The following is a 19,607-nucleotide window of genomic DNA, read 5'->3' on the forward strand; positions in this document are numbered from 1 at the left end:
TTGAATAGACGCTATAACTTTCACTTGCGACGGTTAACTGAAATATTGAATGATTGCTTGTTATTAACTAACTTTTTCACAGATTCTAGTATTTATATTGTTCTCGTTTTCTAGTTACTGCAAGGAATTTCAAGATCAGGTTTGTTTTGTTTTGAATTTAGCGTTATCTGCGCTAGCCGTCCCTAATTTAGAAGTTTAAGACTAGAGGGAAGGCAGCTAGTCATCACCACCCACCACCAACTTTTTGGCTACTCTTTTACCAACGAATAGTGGGATTGACCGGACATTATAACGCCCCTACGGCTGAAATGGCGAACATGTTTGGTTCGACCGGGATTCGAGTCTGCGACCCTCGGATTACAAGTTGAACGCCTTAACACACTTGGCCATGCTGGAACATTTCAAGATCATCAATTTTCGTGAACGTTTCAGAAATATGTCGAGCGTCCTCTAGTAAACAAACATATAAACTAAATTATTAAGAGTAAATTTTACAAAACAAGTTACTAGTTAATAATTTTTCTCTCTTTCTATGTTAATGGAAGTGTAATGTTTTGTGACTCTATATTTTAAAAATGAATATTTCTCGCATTTTTATCAGTAAGTATGGAAGGTAAAAAATGCAAGCAGTTACTATAAATAAGCATGGTTTTATACATTCTACATGTTTAGGCAATGGGTTTTAGTTTACTATTTCTATCTTTGGTTGGTAAATGCACTAAACTAGCGAAAGTAAACAATGTGATAACAAATTTCATTTGCTGTTTAAGAACGCTACATTATACTCCATAACATATGAGTAATAATCTGAAAATGTAATAATAATTATTTGAAGGCAATCGAGTTAAAGGCTACAACTTGCACGTACAACCCAGTTACTTTTTAATTATTAATATTTTACGGGAAAAGTGAAAACAACTTTTTATATCAGACGGTTTCTTTAAATTTACTGTTTACAGTTTAATTTCAAGAACTGTTTAAATTCTAAATCGTTCTCTGTATACAACGTTTGAACTACAATAAGGTATAACTGTATAGGTATAATCTGTGGACAGCATGAAACGATTTGATCCTGCAAGATTGTCCTTGCATATCTGCCCTTGGGAGATACAAGAATCTTAACTCGCCCTCCAAATTTCAGGAATGTATAACAACTATGTATTACAAATGTCCTGTCCTTCATTACTAGTAACTCATTCTTCAACTCAAGTCGAACAATGTACTTAAAATCACCTTTTCTCAAAAGAAAATAGGATGATAAATTATAACTTATGCATGTTAAAGGTACATTTAAATGACCATCCTAGTAGCCCTTCAATGCCTTTCTAGTAAGTCAGTATATTTTCCTAGAAAAAGGACACCTTCACTGTGTGCAATATTTCAAGTAAGGCCTATAAATATAACTCATTATTTGTGAAAGAAAGATGATTACCTCTTATTGTCTTTTAATCAGTATCTGAAAAGTCATCCTGTTGTGTGGTGACTATTATTAAAATATATTAAAAGTTCATAAAGCAATAGGAGGTAATTACCTACATATATGCAGTCAAAATTTTTTTATTGTAATTTGCATTTGACCTCCTTCAAGAGTTATCATCAAGCATAATAAACAACATAAATATTTGTAATTATATAAGTATAAAAGTAAAATACTAAGTGTGTTTCATGATACATATTGATGTTAAATATACACACAGTTGTTATAAATGTAATGGCAATAATATAAACTGTGCATTGAGGGGGATCTGAGAAAAATTAAAAATACAGTCAATATTAAAGATGTGACAATACAGCCATATGGCATGAGTATTGGGAAGTCATGATACAATTGTAAAGATTGGCAAACTTTCAGTAAATGTTATAAGTCTTTTTTTAAAACAAAGTCAATTTCTAATAAAGTGTTTTTTGCTAAATATTAATGATTCAATGAAGGAAGATGAGTATTGAGTACTACTTATTGTTTTCATATTTTTAATCAGAAACATTAAATGCAAAGTAACATAAGAAATTAACAACAACAAAATAAATATACACATATTATCTTTATTTCACTTCTTTTGCTAGATGCCATTTAGTTGATCAAACCTGAGAATTTGATAAAAGCACTGTAAAATGTAAAGTACTTAAATATAATGATCTAAGAATTTGAAATATTGTTTTCTGCTTTATTGTAATAAAATTTTTAATACCCATACCAACTGTCTTGAGATACATTTTTACTTCAGGTTGGTTTCTCATCACCACAATATGAAATATGCCTGTTAATTAAATGCATGAATGGATTAACAAGATTCCCACTGTTCCTATCTATTATTTGCCAAAACCTCAGCCAAGAGAAATAAGCTAGAAACATTTGGGCTTATGTCTCTGTAAAACCATTTTCCAGGGCCACACTGTGTTTTTTTTCTTGTGTTCAAAAATCATTATTAATTTTGTTGCCAGAAGTGTTTTTTTCATTAGTATTTTTAATTTTTCAGATTTTTGTTAAGATAATTTCAATCCAGGTAGTGGTTTATGTATTCCAGGTAGGTTTTGTATAAAATATAGTTTTGTGTATGGATTTATTATCCTATTTTGTATTTAATGGTAAAATTACAGGCCAAAAGGACAAAATAATATTAGGTTGTCCAGAAATAAATGGTGGAATTCTCACTGTGACATTTAGAAGCTGAATATTGAGTAACTTATCATTGGTTGGTTAGTTTAATCCAAAATTTGTTTTAACTCTACTCAGAATAAGTTTCACAACCCCCAAGGCAGCATGGATGAGAAGGACCTACAGCATCATTACATGTTGGCAAAAGTGTCTTGAAGCAAATGGTACTTTGATTAAAGCATGTTTTACAACACTGGTTTATACTTTTCCAATCTTTTCAGTTCAGAAACGACATTTATTTCTGGACAACGTGATAAATTTTGGCATGTTGGGAATCATCTTTAGCTGAGAGAGCTTTATATTTGTAGTATGATGGTTTATCTTTAGAATGGAGTGTCTATAGATATGGATGCAGTAACCTTGATGGAATTTTTAGGAACAGTTGATAAATACCTATATTATAAGGGCCAGTTTTGGGAATGTTTTTTTATTATTTTGTAGTTTCCAGTCTGTTTAATTCAACCTCAAGATGACCTTCATCAGTTATGCACCTACTTCATGTTACCAAGTGCTTTAGGATTGTTTATTTAATAGAAATTTGAGAAAAAGATGTAAGCTTCAGATACCTGTTTATATATGTACGTTTTTGGCAAACATCAGCAGTTAACAATGGATTAATTGAAGAATCATCACCACAGACTTAGAAAGGGTGATGATTCTTCATGTGATTACAATAAGTATTGTGCATTTTGCAATATTATTTTTGTATCTTGTGTTAATTATGTGTAATCAATTACTGTGTACATTAATCTTGCATTTTCTCTAAACCTATTAATAAAGTAGTGTGAAACATAACTTTTGAATTTTGTGTTTTTGTCACCACAATTGTAGAGCTTATATTAATTGTGAATTGGGGTGATGATTCTTCAGGTGATCCAATTTACTATCACAGCTATTTATTAGTACATCTAAAGAAGGTATACTACCATTATTCTTAGTTTTTGTCATAAATTATTTTTGATGTCATGCTTGGATAGGAGCTTGGAATGATTTTACTTAACATTTAACATATACCTAACTTTTCACTCATGAATTGCAATCTAAAATTGGATTATCAGAAAGTGTGAAAAGGTCAAGAACAGTTGTTGAAAGTAAATAATAAATTATTTATGTAGTACATGAAAATTTTTGAACAATATCTACTTACTGGATCATGGATGGCCATTAATGTTTACAAATGGGGCCAGAGTAAAACTTAAAAAGGAAGGTTGAGAACCAATGATCTGTATGGCAAAGCCAAAGTGCTGGCACTAGTGTAGTATACTGTAGATGTTGTGTTTCAAGATTATATATGTATAGCTAGCAAACAACTAGAAATGTAGATAAGGTTATAGGTGTTCCTTCTTTTTTTGTGTAAACTTTAACACCCCATTTAAAGTTCATTGGACTTAGAGATGTAATAAATGTCCTAATAAAATTAAACTCCTTGTTCTTTCACCAAGATTAGTAGCTTTTGTAATCTTTTTAATTATAACTTTAGTAGCATCCACAACATGGATCTAAAAGAGGGAAGTAGGTTAATATCAAAGATTTGTTAAACAAATTTCTTTTTACCATATAAAGGCTTTTTTCAATGGGAAATTGTAAAAGGTAATTAATAATTTTCTGAAAAATGAAGGAAAGGTTCATTTTTCATTCTCTCAAGTGTCACTGTGCAAGGACAACCTTGAAGAACTAAATGGTCTCTTCTTTCCTGTGTATTATTTTTATTATTAACATGATAAGAAAACTGTTAGTCTTTTTTTTAAAACTTTTATCTTATTGGGCTTCATTGTAGCAATATATTTAATGATATCATACTTGCATGTAAATTTTGTGAGTTTTCCTGGCTTTGAAGAGATTCATGCAATACAGGAACAGTAACATATGTGAGATGTGTGAGTGTTTGTTGCTTGGTGTTAGCTTCCTAACAGAAAGAGAAATTCAAGATTTATATCCAAACACCAACCTCCTGTATTGCTTAGTTTGAAATTGATCAGAAATTATGGACATGTAGGTTGACACAGAAAGAAATAAAACTTGAAATGTATATATATATATATATAGAGAGAGAGAGAGGGGAAGAGGTTGTATGTTGCTTTCTTTGTGGGATATTAAATATAAATTGTAAATAATTTATATATGTATACATATATATATATATATATATATTTAGAGCAATTTCCAGAAGATGTACAGCTTTGTTTAAAAAGGAAAACTTATCAGTCCATCAAGAAAAGGGTGCTAAGTTCAGTCACTGCACCTGAGGTTTGTATGATTATACTGTTTTCATTTCAGATACTCTAATAAGTCAGATCATATTTGAAGCAAAAAGCTTTTAATTGTATTCCCATGAAATTTCAAAATACTAAAATGTTTTATGCTTGAAGTATTTTATTGAATATCTATTTTTTTATTTTGAAATACCATATTAAAAAGTAATAAAATTGACAACTTTAACACAGTTTCATGTTTTAAGCTTGCTAGTACAAAGTTCCATTTTCAGTTGAATTTATTTGTTATTACTATTTCACTCCATTTTGTGTGAATTTGGCATGGACCAAGTAAATTTTGTGGCTTCATGACTAAGTAAATGTAACTATATTATGTATATGCTGGGGCACTTGTCCTACATTGAGGGGCATTTTGATTGAATGTAGAGCTTGTACTAATAATTTAGATCAAGAATTTATATTTATGTACATAAGTTGTTTTCACACATAATTGTTTTACAAGTACTTTATTTTACACCTACTTTAATCCACATAATAGAAATGGTGTTAGGATTACTTATTACTTTTACTGATCCCTCCATACAGCCTCAGTATTTGTTGATATTTTGAGTGCTTCTTGACAGACCACATTAAAAATCCTTTCTCCTTTCTGGGCCAAAATAAGGATTTTTTTGATGATTCTACTCTTGTGTAACCCTGCAACTTTAAGTGTCTAACCTCTTGCCTTAGTTGCCATTTTTTGTAGCAAAAATGTGAATAATTGGTATTTTGATGGGAAAACAAACTCAAAATGTTTCATAAAATAACCTCAAATTAAAAGAATTTTTGGAGTAATAATTGGTCTGAGATTGTGAATTCATTAGCTAAAGAAATGTATCTTTGTTGTGACCATTGTCTAGGGTGGGTGAAAAGGACATACAGCATGTCCTTTGGGTCCAATGTATCATTCTACCAAGTGTGGTTGAGATTTGCTCAAAGACAATTATTTTGGGAAATTAAAATTTTAGAGTGGGAACCATTTTTAATTACTCCATAGAAAAGCATTTTTAACCCAATATATTTAAATAAACTTTGAAGTTACTCCAAGGGTCCAAACTACCAGAAAGTATTTATAAACTCTAAGACTTTGTTGGAGATATTTTAAGTTGTTGCTGTATTACACACACTAATTATGGGTAATGTAGTAAGTGAGGGAATAATAAAAAGTTGGAATTATGAACTGATTTCAGATGATAAATTTGAGCTGTGCAAGCCTGGATACAGTGTTAATTGTTGAAAATGTATATTTTAGTTAAGGTTATTTACGTGTAGCATTGTTTAGGTAATGGTGTAGCTTATGAATTTAAAAATTATTTTATTGTGATTTTGATGTTATGGTTACACTTAATTTTTGAAGGTGTGCAATTTCACATGTAATTAGATGTGAATGTGAAGTTTTAATGGACTTGAAATACAAGAGAAATAAAGGTTGAGAATTTTTGTATGTAAGCATATAAAAATATTTGTTGAGAGAACTATGAGGTAAATGTTATTTATTTTGATAACTCTTTCCACTCACCACCGAGAGAAGGGGGCAGCATTTCAAGATCTGGATATCTGAGTGTTTCCCAGGTATATGGTTGAAAATTAATTTATCCCAATGACAGTAACAAAAGTATTTACCTTATTAATACTGGTTATCTGATGTTTTAAAATTATGATAAAAATGTACACAGCAATTAATAATAATAATAGTGTGAAAAAAACAAAATACGTTGCTGCTTGCCAGTTACCTTCCTGTCTTAAGAGTGTGGTTCAGAATTAGGGACTGCACTGATAAATGTGCTGTGACAGGATTCTACAACTGGAGACTCTATACTGTTAGTGCTGAACTCTTTACATTATGGCATGTAAATAAATAATATGAAGGTAAAACAATCAAAGAAATAATATTCAAATGCTATAAGTTTGGCAGTTCAAGATAAACAGTTCAATGAAAGCTGTGTTTCTACACAGTATCTACAATTATAAATTTAAAATGTGTGTTTATAAATATATTATTTTTTAACAGTAACACTGGTTTTGTTTCCAGGAAGAACTGATTAAGTCGTCTATTAAAGAAAAGTTGCTAAAACATTTTCAGGTAAGTCATTAAGAATTTTGTTTTGGTAGTGTGTGCATAAATATAATTGTTTTTAATGCTGAAAATATATTACTTAATTTACATTGTACAAACATCTCTTAGATATACTTTTAGTATTATCATAGACTATTTTTAATTATTTACATATTCTTTTAGATGACTTGTTTCTCACATTTGTTATTTTTTCTAGCCTGTTTATATAGACATTACCAATGAAAGTAGTAAACACAATGTACCCAAAGGTAAGTTTAAAGTTTTAGGTTCAATTATTCTGGTATCTTTTTCAAAATAAACTAGATAATGCATAGTAAAATCTGTATGTCTAACATTTGTCACTGTTGTAAAAAGTGAAAAAATTCTTAAATGAGATGAATTTGATTATTTTCCTGGTATTACATTTAAGCAAAAATTTCATAACTTTATTATTTTGGTGTAATGTTCTAACTAAAAGAAGTGTTCTAAGTTTTTTCTCTGGTCTAACTCAGAATATACAGTACTACTTTATTTTGTATTATGTAAAAATCCTTACCTGTTTTGTTTCATGCATGTCTCTGCTAATGTTATTGTCTTTCGTTGGTTGTAGTTGATTGAATTTACTCTGTTACTAGGCTCCCTTTTCACTTTATAATAATGATTTTAAACAACTCTTGTATGGGTTTTGATAATATTTTAAAGCTCTTTGTTTTGAAACATAATACACTTCCACCTTCTTTGTTATGTTCACCGTTGGTAAACTGGATGAATTAACTGCTGTAGATACTGTATGCAACTTTCTTGGTACCAAGCCATTCACAAGAGTAATGATTTGGTGCAGTCTGATTAGAAAAGGATTAACAAGTGTAAGATCTGTTACACTAACTTTCTCATGTGCTTATAGGTACCTGAAAAATCAAAATAAGTTTGTAGACAATGTACAAAATGTTTGATACAAAACAGTTGTGTTATAATATGCCAATGAGGAAATGGTAGTTGGAGAGAAAGAGTTAAGTATGTTTTTGAATAAAGATTTTTACTCCAAAAATGCACTATTTTTAATTTGTTTTTCTTATAAAATTAAATTTTTTTTGCTTTTCTCTAGGTTCAGAAACTCACTTTAGAGTCTGCATTGTATCCCATCATTTTGAGGAACAGTCACTTGTGCAAGTAAATTTTCAAACAAGAAACATTATACATTAGATATTGTCATGCTTTAAATTTATGTCTTTTTGAAATGATAATGAATATTTTATTGTAATAATTGTTGTTTTTTAATGTTATTGTTTTTTACAATTGTTTTACATTTTTAATTGCATGAATTAAGTACATAAAACTGAAAAAATTATCTTCTAATGTTTATCATTTATCCATGTATACTGGGATGCACTATATTGTAGAACAGATGCAATACATACTGTGAATATTAACTCTGATTTATTGAAGCTGGATATTTGTACTGAAATATGTAATATAGTAATGATTATTTACAGCGTTCTCTTATGTTTGTAAGACTGTTAGTTGGAAAGTCATTTTACAATATGTATATTTTATTAGTTACTATAAATATTGCAGGAGTTGCAAGGACATACACCCAACACACTTTCAACTTAATTATCATTAAGAAGTTTTCAGATGCAGTTTTTTCTTAAAGTTATTCATTTCTGATGTGTAATAAAGACTCAGTACTATAGGGTGAACCATTGTAATTAATTAGTAAAATCAGAATTTGCTTGCTGCTAAAGTTACTGTTATTGTATTTTTGAATTAATTATTCAGTTAAGTGGCTTCCTCACTAAATTTTATTTTAGTTTTTCCTTTATTTTTGAAATATGTTTATAAAGTGATCATCAATGATTTGTTATTTTAGGATTTCATATTTTCTCAGCAATCATACCTAAACATTTTTTCCTTTTGTTCAATCACTTACACATACTTGCTCAAACAAAGATAATGCTCAGTTTTCCTCAGTATTTTATTATTGCTATACACAGTTTCTCTTGTGAGATGATGGCATCCATCAATCAATGTGTGGAACTTAATGGGCTTTCAGACCTTCCAAGTTTCACCACTGAATGGAGTACTTTTAATTTTCATACTTATTATCTGCTGGCTGAAATTTCTTACATCTTAGACAGTACTGCATAAATTATAAAAGATTAATTTTGTTACTGTCACTAAACTGATATTTAGAAGAGTTATGTTCCAGTCAATTGTTTCATGCCTGTGTTTTCTTTCAGTGTTTTCAGCCATTTGTAAAAGGATTGTTGTTTGAAAGAAAATAAAAAGAAAGGGGAAGAAGTGAAGCTTGTGGGTTATTCAAATACAACTTATAGGCTTTAGCACTAATGTTTGCTATATTTTATTATTTTTTTTACAATTGTAATAAATTAGGTATGGAAAATTAGATTAAATCTGCTGGGTGATGTATTGTCACATCTTCCTAGGTCCCATTTCTGCACATAACTCCAAAGCAAAAATAGTCTCCCATACTGTAATTTGTATATTAATGTTATTTTTATCAGTGATCCTTACTATTGCATTTATTTTGGCTAGCTTTTCTTAACTTACGTAATTGCACTCCCCATAGGTTTGGAAGTTCCTTTTTAATGTGCATTGTAACTGATTGATAGCAAAGGTAAAATCAGTGTATTGTTTCACTCTGGTGTAAAATCTTCCTAAACTATTCCACATATATATGAAGATGTTTTATATACCTTATTTTCTATCAAAACTCAACTTTACATAATGAAATCATTGAAAAATATGGAGATACCATCAGTAGTGGCTTTTGAAATTCAGGTTGATTATTCTATATTAAATCCTCTTTAGAATAATACTTGTTAAATTCTTGAATACAAACATTGTGGAATATAATATTAGGTTAAAATGCTGTGTGTCAGGAAATAACTGATAGTAAGAATCTGTTCATATATCCTGATGACATTGAATGTAATAAAATGTGAAATACAGATTTATGCTACATTACAAAACAGATTTGTAATTATGTATCTTTTCATTTTAAATTCTATGATTATATTTGTTTCTTATCATCCCTTCTCTATGTTACAAGTTTCATACATGAATGTAAGATAATGTTTGAGATAAATGTAAGTATTGTAGCAATAGAGTTAAAATCTTCGTTATAATTCTGCTATACATGTGATGCTTAGCCTAAAGAAAATTTTGTAACAAAAACAAACTATCCAATATCATGAATAATAATAAAAACTTCTACCTTGCATTGAATGACAAAACAAATGATTTTATAATGAATGTAATAAATATTTACAAAATATTAATATATTTTACTCTCAATAATTTCTCACTAGTAAACCAATACAGTGAAATAAATATTTTTTAGAGACACAGGCATGTGAACCATGTTCTACAAGATGAATTAAAAGGTCCTGTTCATGCTTTAGCTATTGAGGTAAGAAATACTTTGCTATATTAGTAGTTAGTTATGGATAAAAAAGCAGTAAAACAATAAGATTAAATGAAAGCAGGTGTGTAAGGGCTAAAGAACTGAAGATTTTAAGGTATATATAACTGTAACTGTCTGTTACAAATTTCAGTAATTTTATAAATTATTTGATATTCATGTAGAAGGTTCTAGAGATTATGTAAATGAAACATAAAGATATTGAGATACAAAAATATTTTTATTAACTTGTAAATCACATTCCACTCAGACTAATGAATCTTTAGTTGAGATAATTTACTAAAATTCTGATTTTTCTTTAACAATATACTTATATTATTTACTAAAAGCTTACCAAATCTAATGAAGATACACAAAATAGATTTAAGATTGCAGTAAATATTTATTTCTTTTATCCAGTGAACCAGTCTTTTGTACATAGGGTAAAAGAAGAATAAATAAATAACTTCTAAACAGAGAAACTACTTTTTTATTTATTGGCACAGGTCAACATATAAAAGGTTGCTGACTTGAGTGGGCAAGACTTGCATACAAGACACTGAACAGTTGCACTCTGACCTCAAAATGAACTCTTTAGAGTTTATATACTTAAGAACAAAAAAGTAAACCTTTTATAAAGAAGTAAATACCCAACTTTCTAAATTAAAAGTGAAAGAAATGTATTCTCATAATATTACAGGTTCACACCTGGAGCATAAGTAGTAAGGAAATAGTAGCAAACTCAAAGCTGTAAAGTTTTACATCTGAAAAAAAAAGAAATTGAAGTAAAATATTTTAACATAAAACATATAATATCCTTCATACATAAAATGACTGGTCAAATTTAAATCACAGTAATGATTGCATTTTTCACCAGTGAACTACTTGTCATAATTGTTTAAGAAATTAACTTGTCTTCTAAGACTCTGGCTTAGAAAGGGGGAAAAATACTTTTATGAACCTAAATATTATTATATAAATTTGAAATTAGTTTTCAGTTTCTCAGATTAATTCAACTGACAGTTCTAAAAAAAAGAAAATCAAAGCAGTTACGTGTTTTATTCAGTTATGCATTAAGAGGATAATAGAACCCAGATACAATGGTTCATTGCTTGAAAAAAAATAGTAACTGAATGTTAGTTTCAAAAGTACTGATGATCTAAAAAGTAATCTTCACAACTAGTATAAAAATGTCTTAAGAAATAACAGGCTATTTAATTTTATTATTGTGTCATAGGCTAAGCATTCAACTTACAGATATCACTTTCACTGATTATACGGTTTTTACTTTTTGTTGTTTTAGACATTTACACCTTCTCAGTGGGAATCTAATGAAATAAGGAGGAATAAGTCACCACCATGTAGAGGTGGAAAGAGGGTATAGATGGTGTGTATCAAGCTGCAACCTGCTGGCTAGTTGTGAAATCAAAATGTAGAATATTACATGGTTGGAGAAAATGAATATTTAGAAACTTTTATTTTCAGCAAATGTTTGTTTCTTTTAAATGTGATAACAGTTGAAAAGTTTCCACGTGGAATTGACAAAATTAGCATTAACAGTTAATTTCACATATTTGTTTAATATGCGTAGTAAAATTGTTTTACATTTGTATTCAAATTATTGGATTAGTAGTTGTATTTTTCAGACTTTCGGAATTTCTGGTATCTTATAATATATCCTTGGTCATAATGTACTTCTGGTTTTGACATCCACATCTTCAGTAAGATGTATAATTCCTTTTGCTACTGCTTTATTGTATTCCTTCCAAAGAGACTAATAAAAAGCTACCATTGAATGATAGCAATCCTCTTTTTTTGTGTAATAAGTTGTTTAGTGTTGTTGTTTGTTGAACTTTCCAGTTGAATAGCAGGATACTAATTACTCAGTGTAACTATTATATTAATTATCTATGAAAACAATCAAAAATTAAAATTGATATTTCTTTTATAGAACATTTAAAGTAAACCTTTTTTTTTTCTTTGTAGGACTGAGAAGGTGAGATGGGAAAAGTCTTGTGAACCTTCCAGTTTCACAGTTGATTAGAGTGATATAATGTGTTGTTAGTGTAGCTTCTGATGTATTGTTATGTTGTAGTAACATGAAGAGATTTATACAGAACTTGTTTTCCTAAGTTATATATGTGAAAATTGCCAAGAGAAAAGTTTTTGAGCTTGTGTACCTGAAATGTGTATGGTTTAATTGTCAAGCATGTTATCAGTTTCTGCAATCAGTCTATGCTAGATACTATTGTTTTAAGCTTGTTTCTTGTACATATCTGTAACATGGTGATAGTAGTTTCTGTAGTAAACAAGAATTTGGTAACATTGACAGAATTCTGAATATCTTCAATATCTTCCTGAGTCACCTTCATGAGTACTTTTACAGATCCTGTACAGAGACTATCTTTATATCTACCTTGTCTTTTATATTTTTAACATATCAATTTGTTTTTTTTCTTTAAGCAGCTGTTGTTTTGTTAACTTCTACCTAAAATTTTGGTAAAATCCAGTCTTTAGTTCTGAATTTTTAAACTGTTTCTGAAAGATAGATATTAATTTCCACCTTTATGCACTTGATAGTATCTGTCATTCATTGACATTTTAATTGAATTGACTTGGGAATAACAATAACTCACAGAAGTAAGGCTTAATATAAAACTGTTCCATCCAAAATAATTACAATTCTCCAATAACTTCACTTTAATTGAGGCAATTCTTTAACTGGTACATGAATTCAGGCCTAATTGAGTAATGAAATATGAATAATGAAGCTTAGCCTTTCTCATATATAATACTAATTTAATTGTAACTAACATACATTAAATTCTTGTATTAATAACTTTTGCTGTATTATGAGATATTTAATAAATGTATGGAAAGGTGTAGTTCATGAGACACAATTACTCCAGGCCAGTCATGTCCAAGATGTTAGTACGTCAGCCTTGACAGTAATCTGGGGTTTGAGAAATGCCACTGAACACACCGTACACGTGTATCACTAGGTGGTGTAAAATCTCCTTCTTCTTGCTCTTATGCTCCAAGAATGCTCTTTTTTCTCAGTCATAAAAACATGGTACATCTATTAAAAATGCATCTGATCCAATTTTCTGCAAGCTATTAGAAGATTTCAGCTTTAAAATGTGAAGTATGCATGGACTTTCAGGTATTTATAATAAAGATTTAATTATTGTGTGCTATTGAGTGTTAATACATAAGAATTTGCTGTCTAGTTTTAAATCTCAAGTGTTTATAAGACCATCTGAATAGGAATAATAAAATCTGTTTGTTTCTTATTTCTTTTCTACCCTACATTTATCATAGAAAATGCAGAGTCCTAATAATGTCCTTTAAACAGCCCTTACACATAAAAACAAAGCCTTATAATACTATAAAAATGTTACTTTTTTGTCAAGGAGTCCCTGCCCTTTTAATATAATCTGCGCATTACTAGTTGTGGGAGTATAATAAAATTAATGGTCATACCCTTTATTTGGTTAAAAGAATTGGGCAAAGCCAAATAATATAACACCAAATTTTCTTTCAAGAGAAAATAATTAATTCAAAGAACTTTCACACGTGAAATATATTTCAACCTAAAAGTGAACACCTAACTTTACAACTATACATTACCAAATCTTAGTTAATAAAAGCAAGACTACTTTAGCTCAATTTTTACACTGTTGCACATAAACTTTCAAAATTAACAATGTCTTTTTACAAGATTTAAATCCTCTCTTCCACTTTTTAATATTTGCTGATTTACATTTCTGTTATAAATCATCTGATTCATACTCTTTAAAATATTTAAATAGCAAGTTCTATATATTGCTTGATCAGGCAACCAAGTGTGAACTCCTAACAAGCTTTTGAAGAACATGAATGTTGATTTGGTTCAAGTGTTTATATGCAGTACTTTCAAAACCAGTGAAAGTCCATGTTTTTACACTAGTCACAATGTGGTTCTATCTTGTATAAAACACATCCACTAGAGAAAGGTAATGCATCTTGGTACCAAAGTAACAACAAATTGGAGTTGTTTTTTTTTAAGTTTTGAAGCTTGTGAAAAATTAATGAAACAATCTATTTGGCATTCAAAAGTCAGTACTTTCAACGTCCATTCAAAACTTCATGCCAAAATGGCGAGCTCCAGCTGTTGGAGGTTTCTTGTGTAATATCAGTCTTCTTTCATGGTACCACTAATATCAGCACTGGGATAAAGGACACTGGTAAACCAGTACATGTAGCAATGAATTCTGATGTTAACTGTTTCCATGGGATGCATGTATGTATAGATTTCAATACCTTCTATGGCACCACTAACATCAAGACTGGAATTCTTTATACTATTTCTTATACTGATCAGAAATTGTGTAGATTCAGAATTCATTACCACTGCATATAGCACTATCACATGTAGCTATTTTTAAGTAGTTGGTGTTAAGGTAACAGTTGTAAATGCTGTCAATAACTGGCAACTAATGCTAAACATAACACTGTTGTCTATTTTGTATGAATTATTTGTATCACCTTATTCTAGCAAACACCTGTCTCTGTGCCCAATAGGCTCTTGAACATATGTGTCATGTAAACCTAAGAATATCACTACCTATTTACATTGCACTGATGTGTGTTGCATTGTCTCAGGAAAAAAACATTAGTTTCTTCTGATATGACTGCTATGTTCCTGCCTTGCTTTTGTTACATTAAACTTGAACATTGATGTAACTAGTCATTACATCTGTAATGATAAAATATTTGCTTTCAAGATGGTCCTTTGATAACACTTTACATTTTGTTTGTTGTAGTTGCATACCAATACAGGAGTTTATTCTTTATTGTACATTTCTAACTTATATTGAATAAGTGTACTGTCATAGTGAAAATAGTTGGTTGGGTGATTTAGTGTTTTATGGCACAAAGCAGCTGGGCTATCTGTACTAAATGTCCAGTAAAAAGGTAAAAATAAAGTAAATGTAGTAAAATTCATAAAAGGAGATAAAGGTAAAACAAAACAGCATTTAAAAACATAAATAGCATAAAACCAATGTTGACATCTAGTCTACAATGTTAAGAGAGAAACCACAGCAAGAGAAGTTGTAAAGGGCTTTCTGTAACATAATGGTAATTATCATAACCTGCCAGGAAGACTAACAGTTAAGTACAAGAACCACCGTCAGTCACCTAAAGTTGGCCTTTCCAGTCCTGGTTCTGGGTTGTGTGTCATTACAGCCATTATCAAAAAGTAAAGTAGTAAAAGTTTTAAAAGACATGCAGCAAAATTGTAATAATAACTCACCAGGATGACTAACGAGTAGTTCAAACAGCAGCGTTAGTCACCTGAAGTTGGCCTTTCCAGTACTGGTGTCGAGTTATTTAATGTTACGGCCATTTTCTAATTCAAATCGAACTAGAGAGATTGTGACTCTTAAAAGGGAATCACAATAAAAAAAAGTTTAATGAAGAAATATAAAACTTAAATGACATTAAAAATATTAATGGCCTTTAAAAAACTAGAAACTTTATCAAGGTGGACAGTGTCACCATCACCAATAACACTGTCTAATGTTATGGACAAACCTTGGGACAGAACACGTATAAAATGGTGCCGTCGTTGAGTGTCATAACAATGGCAAGTAACGTGTGGCTTATAGTTATTTCAGTGTTACATAGACTATACACATTGGTGCATCAGTTTCAGATAAAAGAAAGTGATGAGGTAAAAACCTGTGACCAATGAGGAGCCTAGCTGGAACAACTTCCTCCTTCCAATCCTACAAAAGCAAGACACTCAAAGTCCAAAATGGAGCTTTATTTGGAAAAGCTTGTTTCTGCGTTGCTCACTCCAAATCGACTGCCAGCTGGCACGAAGCCAAGCCTTGAATACAGGTCCATAATCCATGTGTGGAATAGGCACTGCTGTGATCATGTCAGAGCAGATATATTTAGCTGCTGTGTCTGCAAGCTCGTTCCCGAGAATACCAACATGGCCTGGTATCCACAAAAACTAGATAGAAGTAGATGTTAATGAGAAATGGGCCAGTCAGTTTTGAATATCAGCAAGAACAGGGTGTAAACCAACGTGAAGCAATTCCAGAGCCAGTAGAGAATTAGGCGAGTCAGTATAAATAGTGCAGTTGGAGTACTGCTCAGCTTCAATATGATCCAGGGCAAGAGAAATGGCATACAGTTCAGCAGTGAACACAGAAGCTGTAGAGGGGATTCTGCATGCAACCACCAAACCACAACAAACCATGGAAGAGCCCACACAGTCACCTCATTTGGAACCATCCATATAAATTGGAATGGAAAGATTGTTTGAGAGATGTTCAGTAAATAAAAGATATATATCTTTAACATAGAACATCGATCCACTCCCCAACTGGTGGTAGAGAAGACATGGAGGATGTTCAGTGCTCTTGTGCATTTGATCTGTAGCTGCTTTAAGTGTGGTATAAAGGTCAGCTTATGATTAAAGATAAGCCCCAAGAACTTGGTCTCAGGGACCACTGGCAGCAAAACTTCACTGATATAGAGTTCAGGATTAGGGTGAATACCCCGTTGGTGGCAAAAGTGCATGCAAACGGTTTTAGAGAGAAAAAAATTAAAGCCGTTCACCGTAGTCCACTTCAGTACACGACTGAGGGCAGTTAAAAGCTGCCGCTCAATATATCACATGTTCGACGAGTGACACGAGATGTGAAAGTCATCAACATAGAGCCCATTTGCAACAGTGAGAGAGTTGTTCAATGATGGCATTTCTCTTTATACTGAAAAGTGTAACACTCAAAACGCAGTCCTGAGGGACCCCAAGTTCCTGTAGAAAAGAACAGGAAAATGTCGAACCCACACGAACTTGGAAACTCCTGTCCATTAAAAATTTTTTTTAATAAACATGGGTAAATGGCCACATAACCCATATATATGGAGGTCTCGCAAAATGCCATACCTCCATGTTGTGTCATAAGCCTTCTCGATGTCAAAGAATATTGATGCAAGATGTTGTCGTTTGAGAAAGGCTTCTCTGATTGATGTTTCAAGTCGAATTAGGTGGTCTGTGGTGGAGTGATGTTTTTGGAACCCACACTGCGTGGAGAGAGGAGGTTGTTTGATTCGAGGAACCAAACAAGACGAGCATTAACCATCCTCTCTAAGGTCTTACAGAGACAGCTCATCAAAGCAATTAGACAGTAGTTTGAAGGAATCTTGGGATCTTTCCCAGGCTTAGAGAAAGGTAAGATAATAGTCTGGCACCAGGCATTAGGAAAAACATTCTCCTGCCAGATCCGTTTAAAAACATTTAGAAGAATATCAAGAGAAGCAGTAGAGAGATAGTGCAGCATGTCATAGTGTACATCATCAGGCTCAACAGATGTACTGCCAGACCAATGAAGGGCCATTTTTAGTTCCACCAGTGTAAAGGAAAAGTCAGTTTAAAAGGAAAGAGGTGAACGCTCTATCCGAGTCTTGATGGCCAAAAAGGTGGAGGAATAACCAGAAGTGGTAGATATCCAGCAAAAGCTTACACCTAGAGTATCGACGATGCTCCGGATATTAGCTACATCTTGGCCATCACAGAGTAATATCTAGAGGGGACAGAAATGTAGTTCCTACTGACCTTTCAAACTGTGTCCCATATGACTTTGGAACTGGTAGTAGAAGATATGCCAGTTGTGAACTTAATCCAAGATTCCTTCTGGCTCTGATGTCCTACCCACCTTGCATGTGCACAGGCCTGCTGGAAAGCAATGTGGTTTGAAAGTGTGGGATATCTATGGAAAGTATCCCAGGTCTGTTTTTGAGCCTTCCGTGCCATGTGGCAGGCAGGATTCCACCACGGACGAGGATATAGTGGAAACGTGTCAAGGTTTTAGGAATAAATTGCGCAGCTGCTTGTATAATACAGTCAGTTACTGGTGCCACACAGTCCTCTATTGATGGCTGACAGACGAAGGCAGGATCAAGTTCTGCGAGAGCAGTGAAAGAGGGCCAGTCTGCCTGATCCAGCTTCCACCAGGGCACACAGGTTGGGTGGCATCGACCACAGCCAGTCTTTCTCAAAAGTATAGGAAAATGATCACTGCCTTGTGGATTATTGTCAACTGTCCATGAAAAATTGGAAAATAATGAAGGGGAGCAAACAGTAAAGGACTGATTAGGTGCATGAAAATAAGTGGAAGAACCAGCATTGAAAAGAGAAAGGTTGTGATCGGAGAGCATATGCTCTCAGAGCAACTCCTACCATCAATAACAGCACTTCCCCAGAGGGGATGATGTCCATTAAAGTCCCCCAGGATTAGAAAGAGAGATGGGAACTGTTCAATAAGAGCATCAAGGTCTGATTGATCAAATGTCTTTCCAGGTGACAGGTAGATAGAACAAACAGTGATGGTATTACCCAAGGAAACACAGATGGCTACGGCCTCCAAGGGTGTGTTAAGTGACAAAGACAGGGTGGACACATGCTGATCAACCAACATTGCCACCCCTCAATGTACTCATGCATCACACAGCCTGTCATTTCTGTACAGAGAAAACTGCCAAAAGGTGACTGTATTGGCAGGTTTCAGAAATGTTTCCTGTAAGGAAAGACATACAGGATGGTAGGAAGCAATCAGTGTTTTGATGTCATCCAAATTAGATCGTAAACCTCGACAGTTCCATTGTATCAAGGTGGCCATTTTTAATGACGTGTCAGCGAATTAGCTGGAGAACTCTTCTGTTTACGACCACGTCTTTTTTTCTTGCTGTCCTTATTCTGGGGAGGCCTATCAACCTCCATGGATCCTTCCCTGTGTCAATTGGTCAGGTCTTTGTTGTTGGAAGAGGATTCCAGTGACTGAGGATGCGAACGAATGACTGTTTTGCATCTTGGGGTGAGAGAAAAAGATGTATCCAAAGAAATGCCTGTACCTGAAACCAAAGGATGTGAATCTTGCAGTTTGTTGGAATGTATATAATGGACAGAGATGGGTGTAGAAGTTGATTCATCAACTTTTATAACCATGGATGTCAAAAGGCTTTTCATTTGTTTTGAGAATGATTCTCTTGCAGGCACAGAGAGATCTGTCTGCACTCCCACTGTAGTTGTGGAACAAAGTTCAACAGCATATGTCTGAGATGATATGGTGGACAGCAATTTTTGAGCCTCAGGATAAGTAATGTTATGAGTCATTTTCAAATGTTTCACCTATTTTTCCTCCAACCATTTAGGGCAAGAAC

General features: G+C 32.2%; 1 protein-coding gene across 3 annotated transcripts; it reads left to right on the top strand.

The window, feature by feature from the left end:
- Positions 1-328: 328 nt before the first annotated feature.
- On the top strand, positions 329-13,681 carry LOC143252691 (DNA-binding transcriptional regulator BolA). 3 transcript variants are annotated; one of them, XM_076505224.1, is made up of 8 exons: positions 350-613; positions 4,812-4,903; positions 6,941-6,991; positions 7,182-7,233; positions 8,070-8,134; positions 10,329-10,397; positions 11,692-11,775; positions 12,375-13,681. In XM_076505224.1, exons 1-7 carry the CDS (start codon positions 607-609, stop codon positions 11,770-11,772), a joined length of 417 nt encoding a protein of 138 aa, XP_076361339.1. In that variant the 5' UTR covers positions 350-606; the 3' UTR covers positions 11,773-11,775; positions 12,375-13,681. The 3 variants fall into 3 exon arrangements, with proteins under 3 accessions (XP_076361340.1, XP_076361339.1, XP_076361338.1); XM_076505223.1 differs by having other exon boundaries at positions 396-600; XM_076505225.1 differs by lacking the exon at positions 7,182-7,233 and having other exon boundaries at positions 329-600; positions 10,331-10,397.
- The last annotated feature ends 5,926 nt before the right edge of the window (positions 13,682-19,607 follow it).

This window comes from Tachypleus tridentatus, chromosome 6, assembly GCF_004210375.1.
Source record: "Tachypleus tridentatus isolate NWPU-2018 chromosome 6, ASM421037v1, whole genome shotgun sequence".
Taxonomy (NCBI): Eukaryota; Metazoa; Arthropoda; class Merostomata; order Xiphosura; family Limulidae; genus Tachypleus; species Tachypleus tridentatus.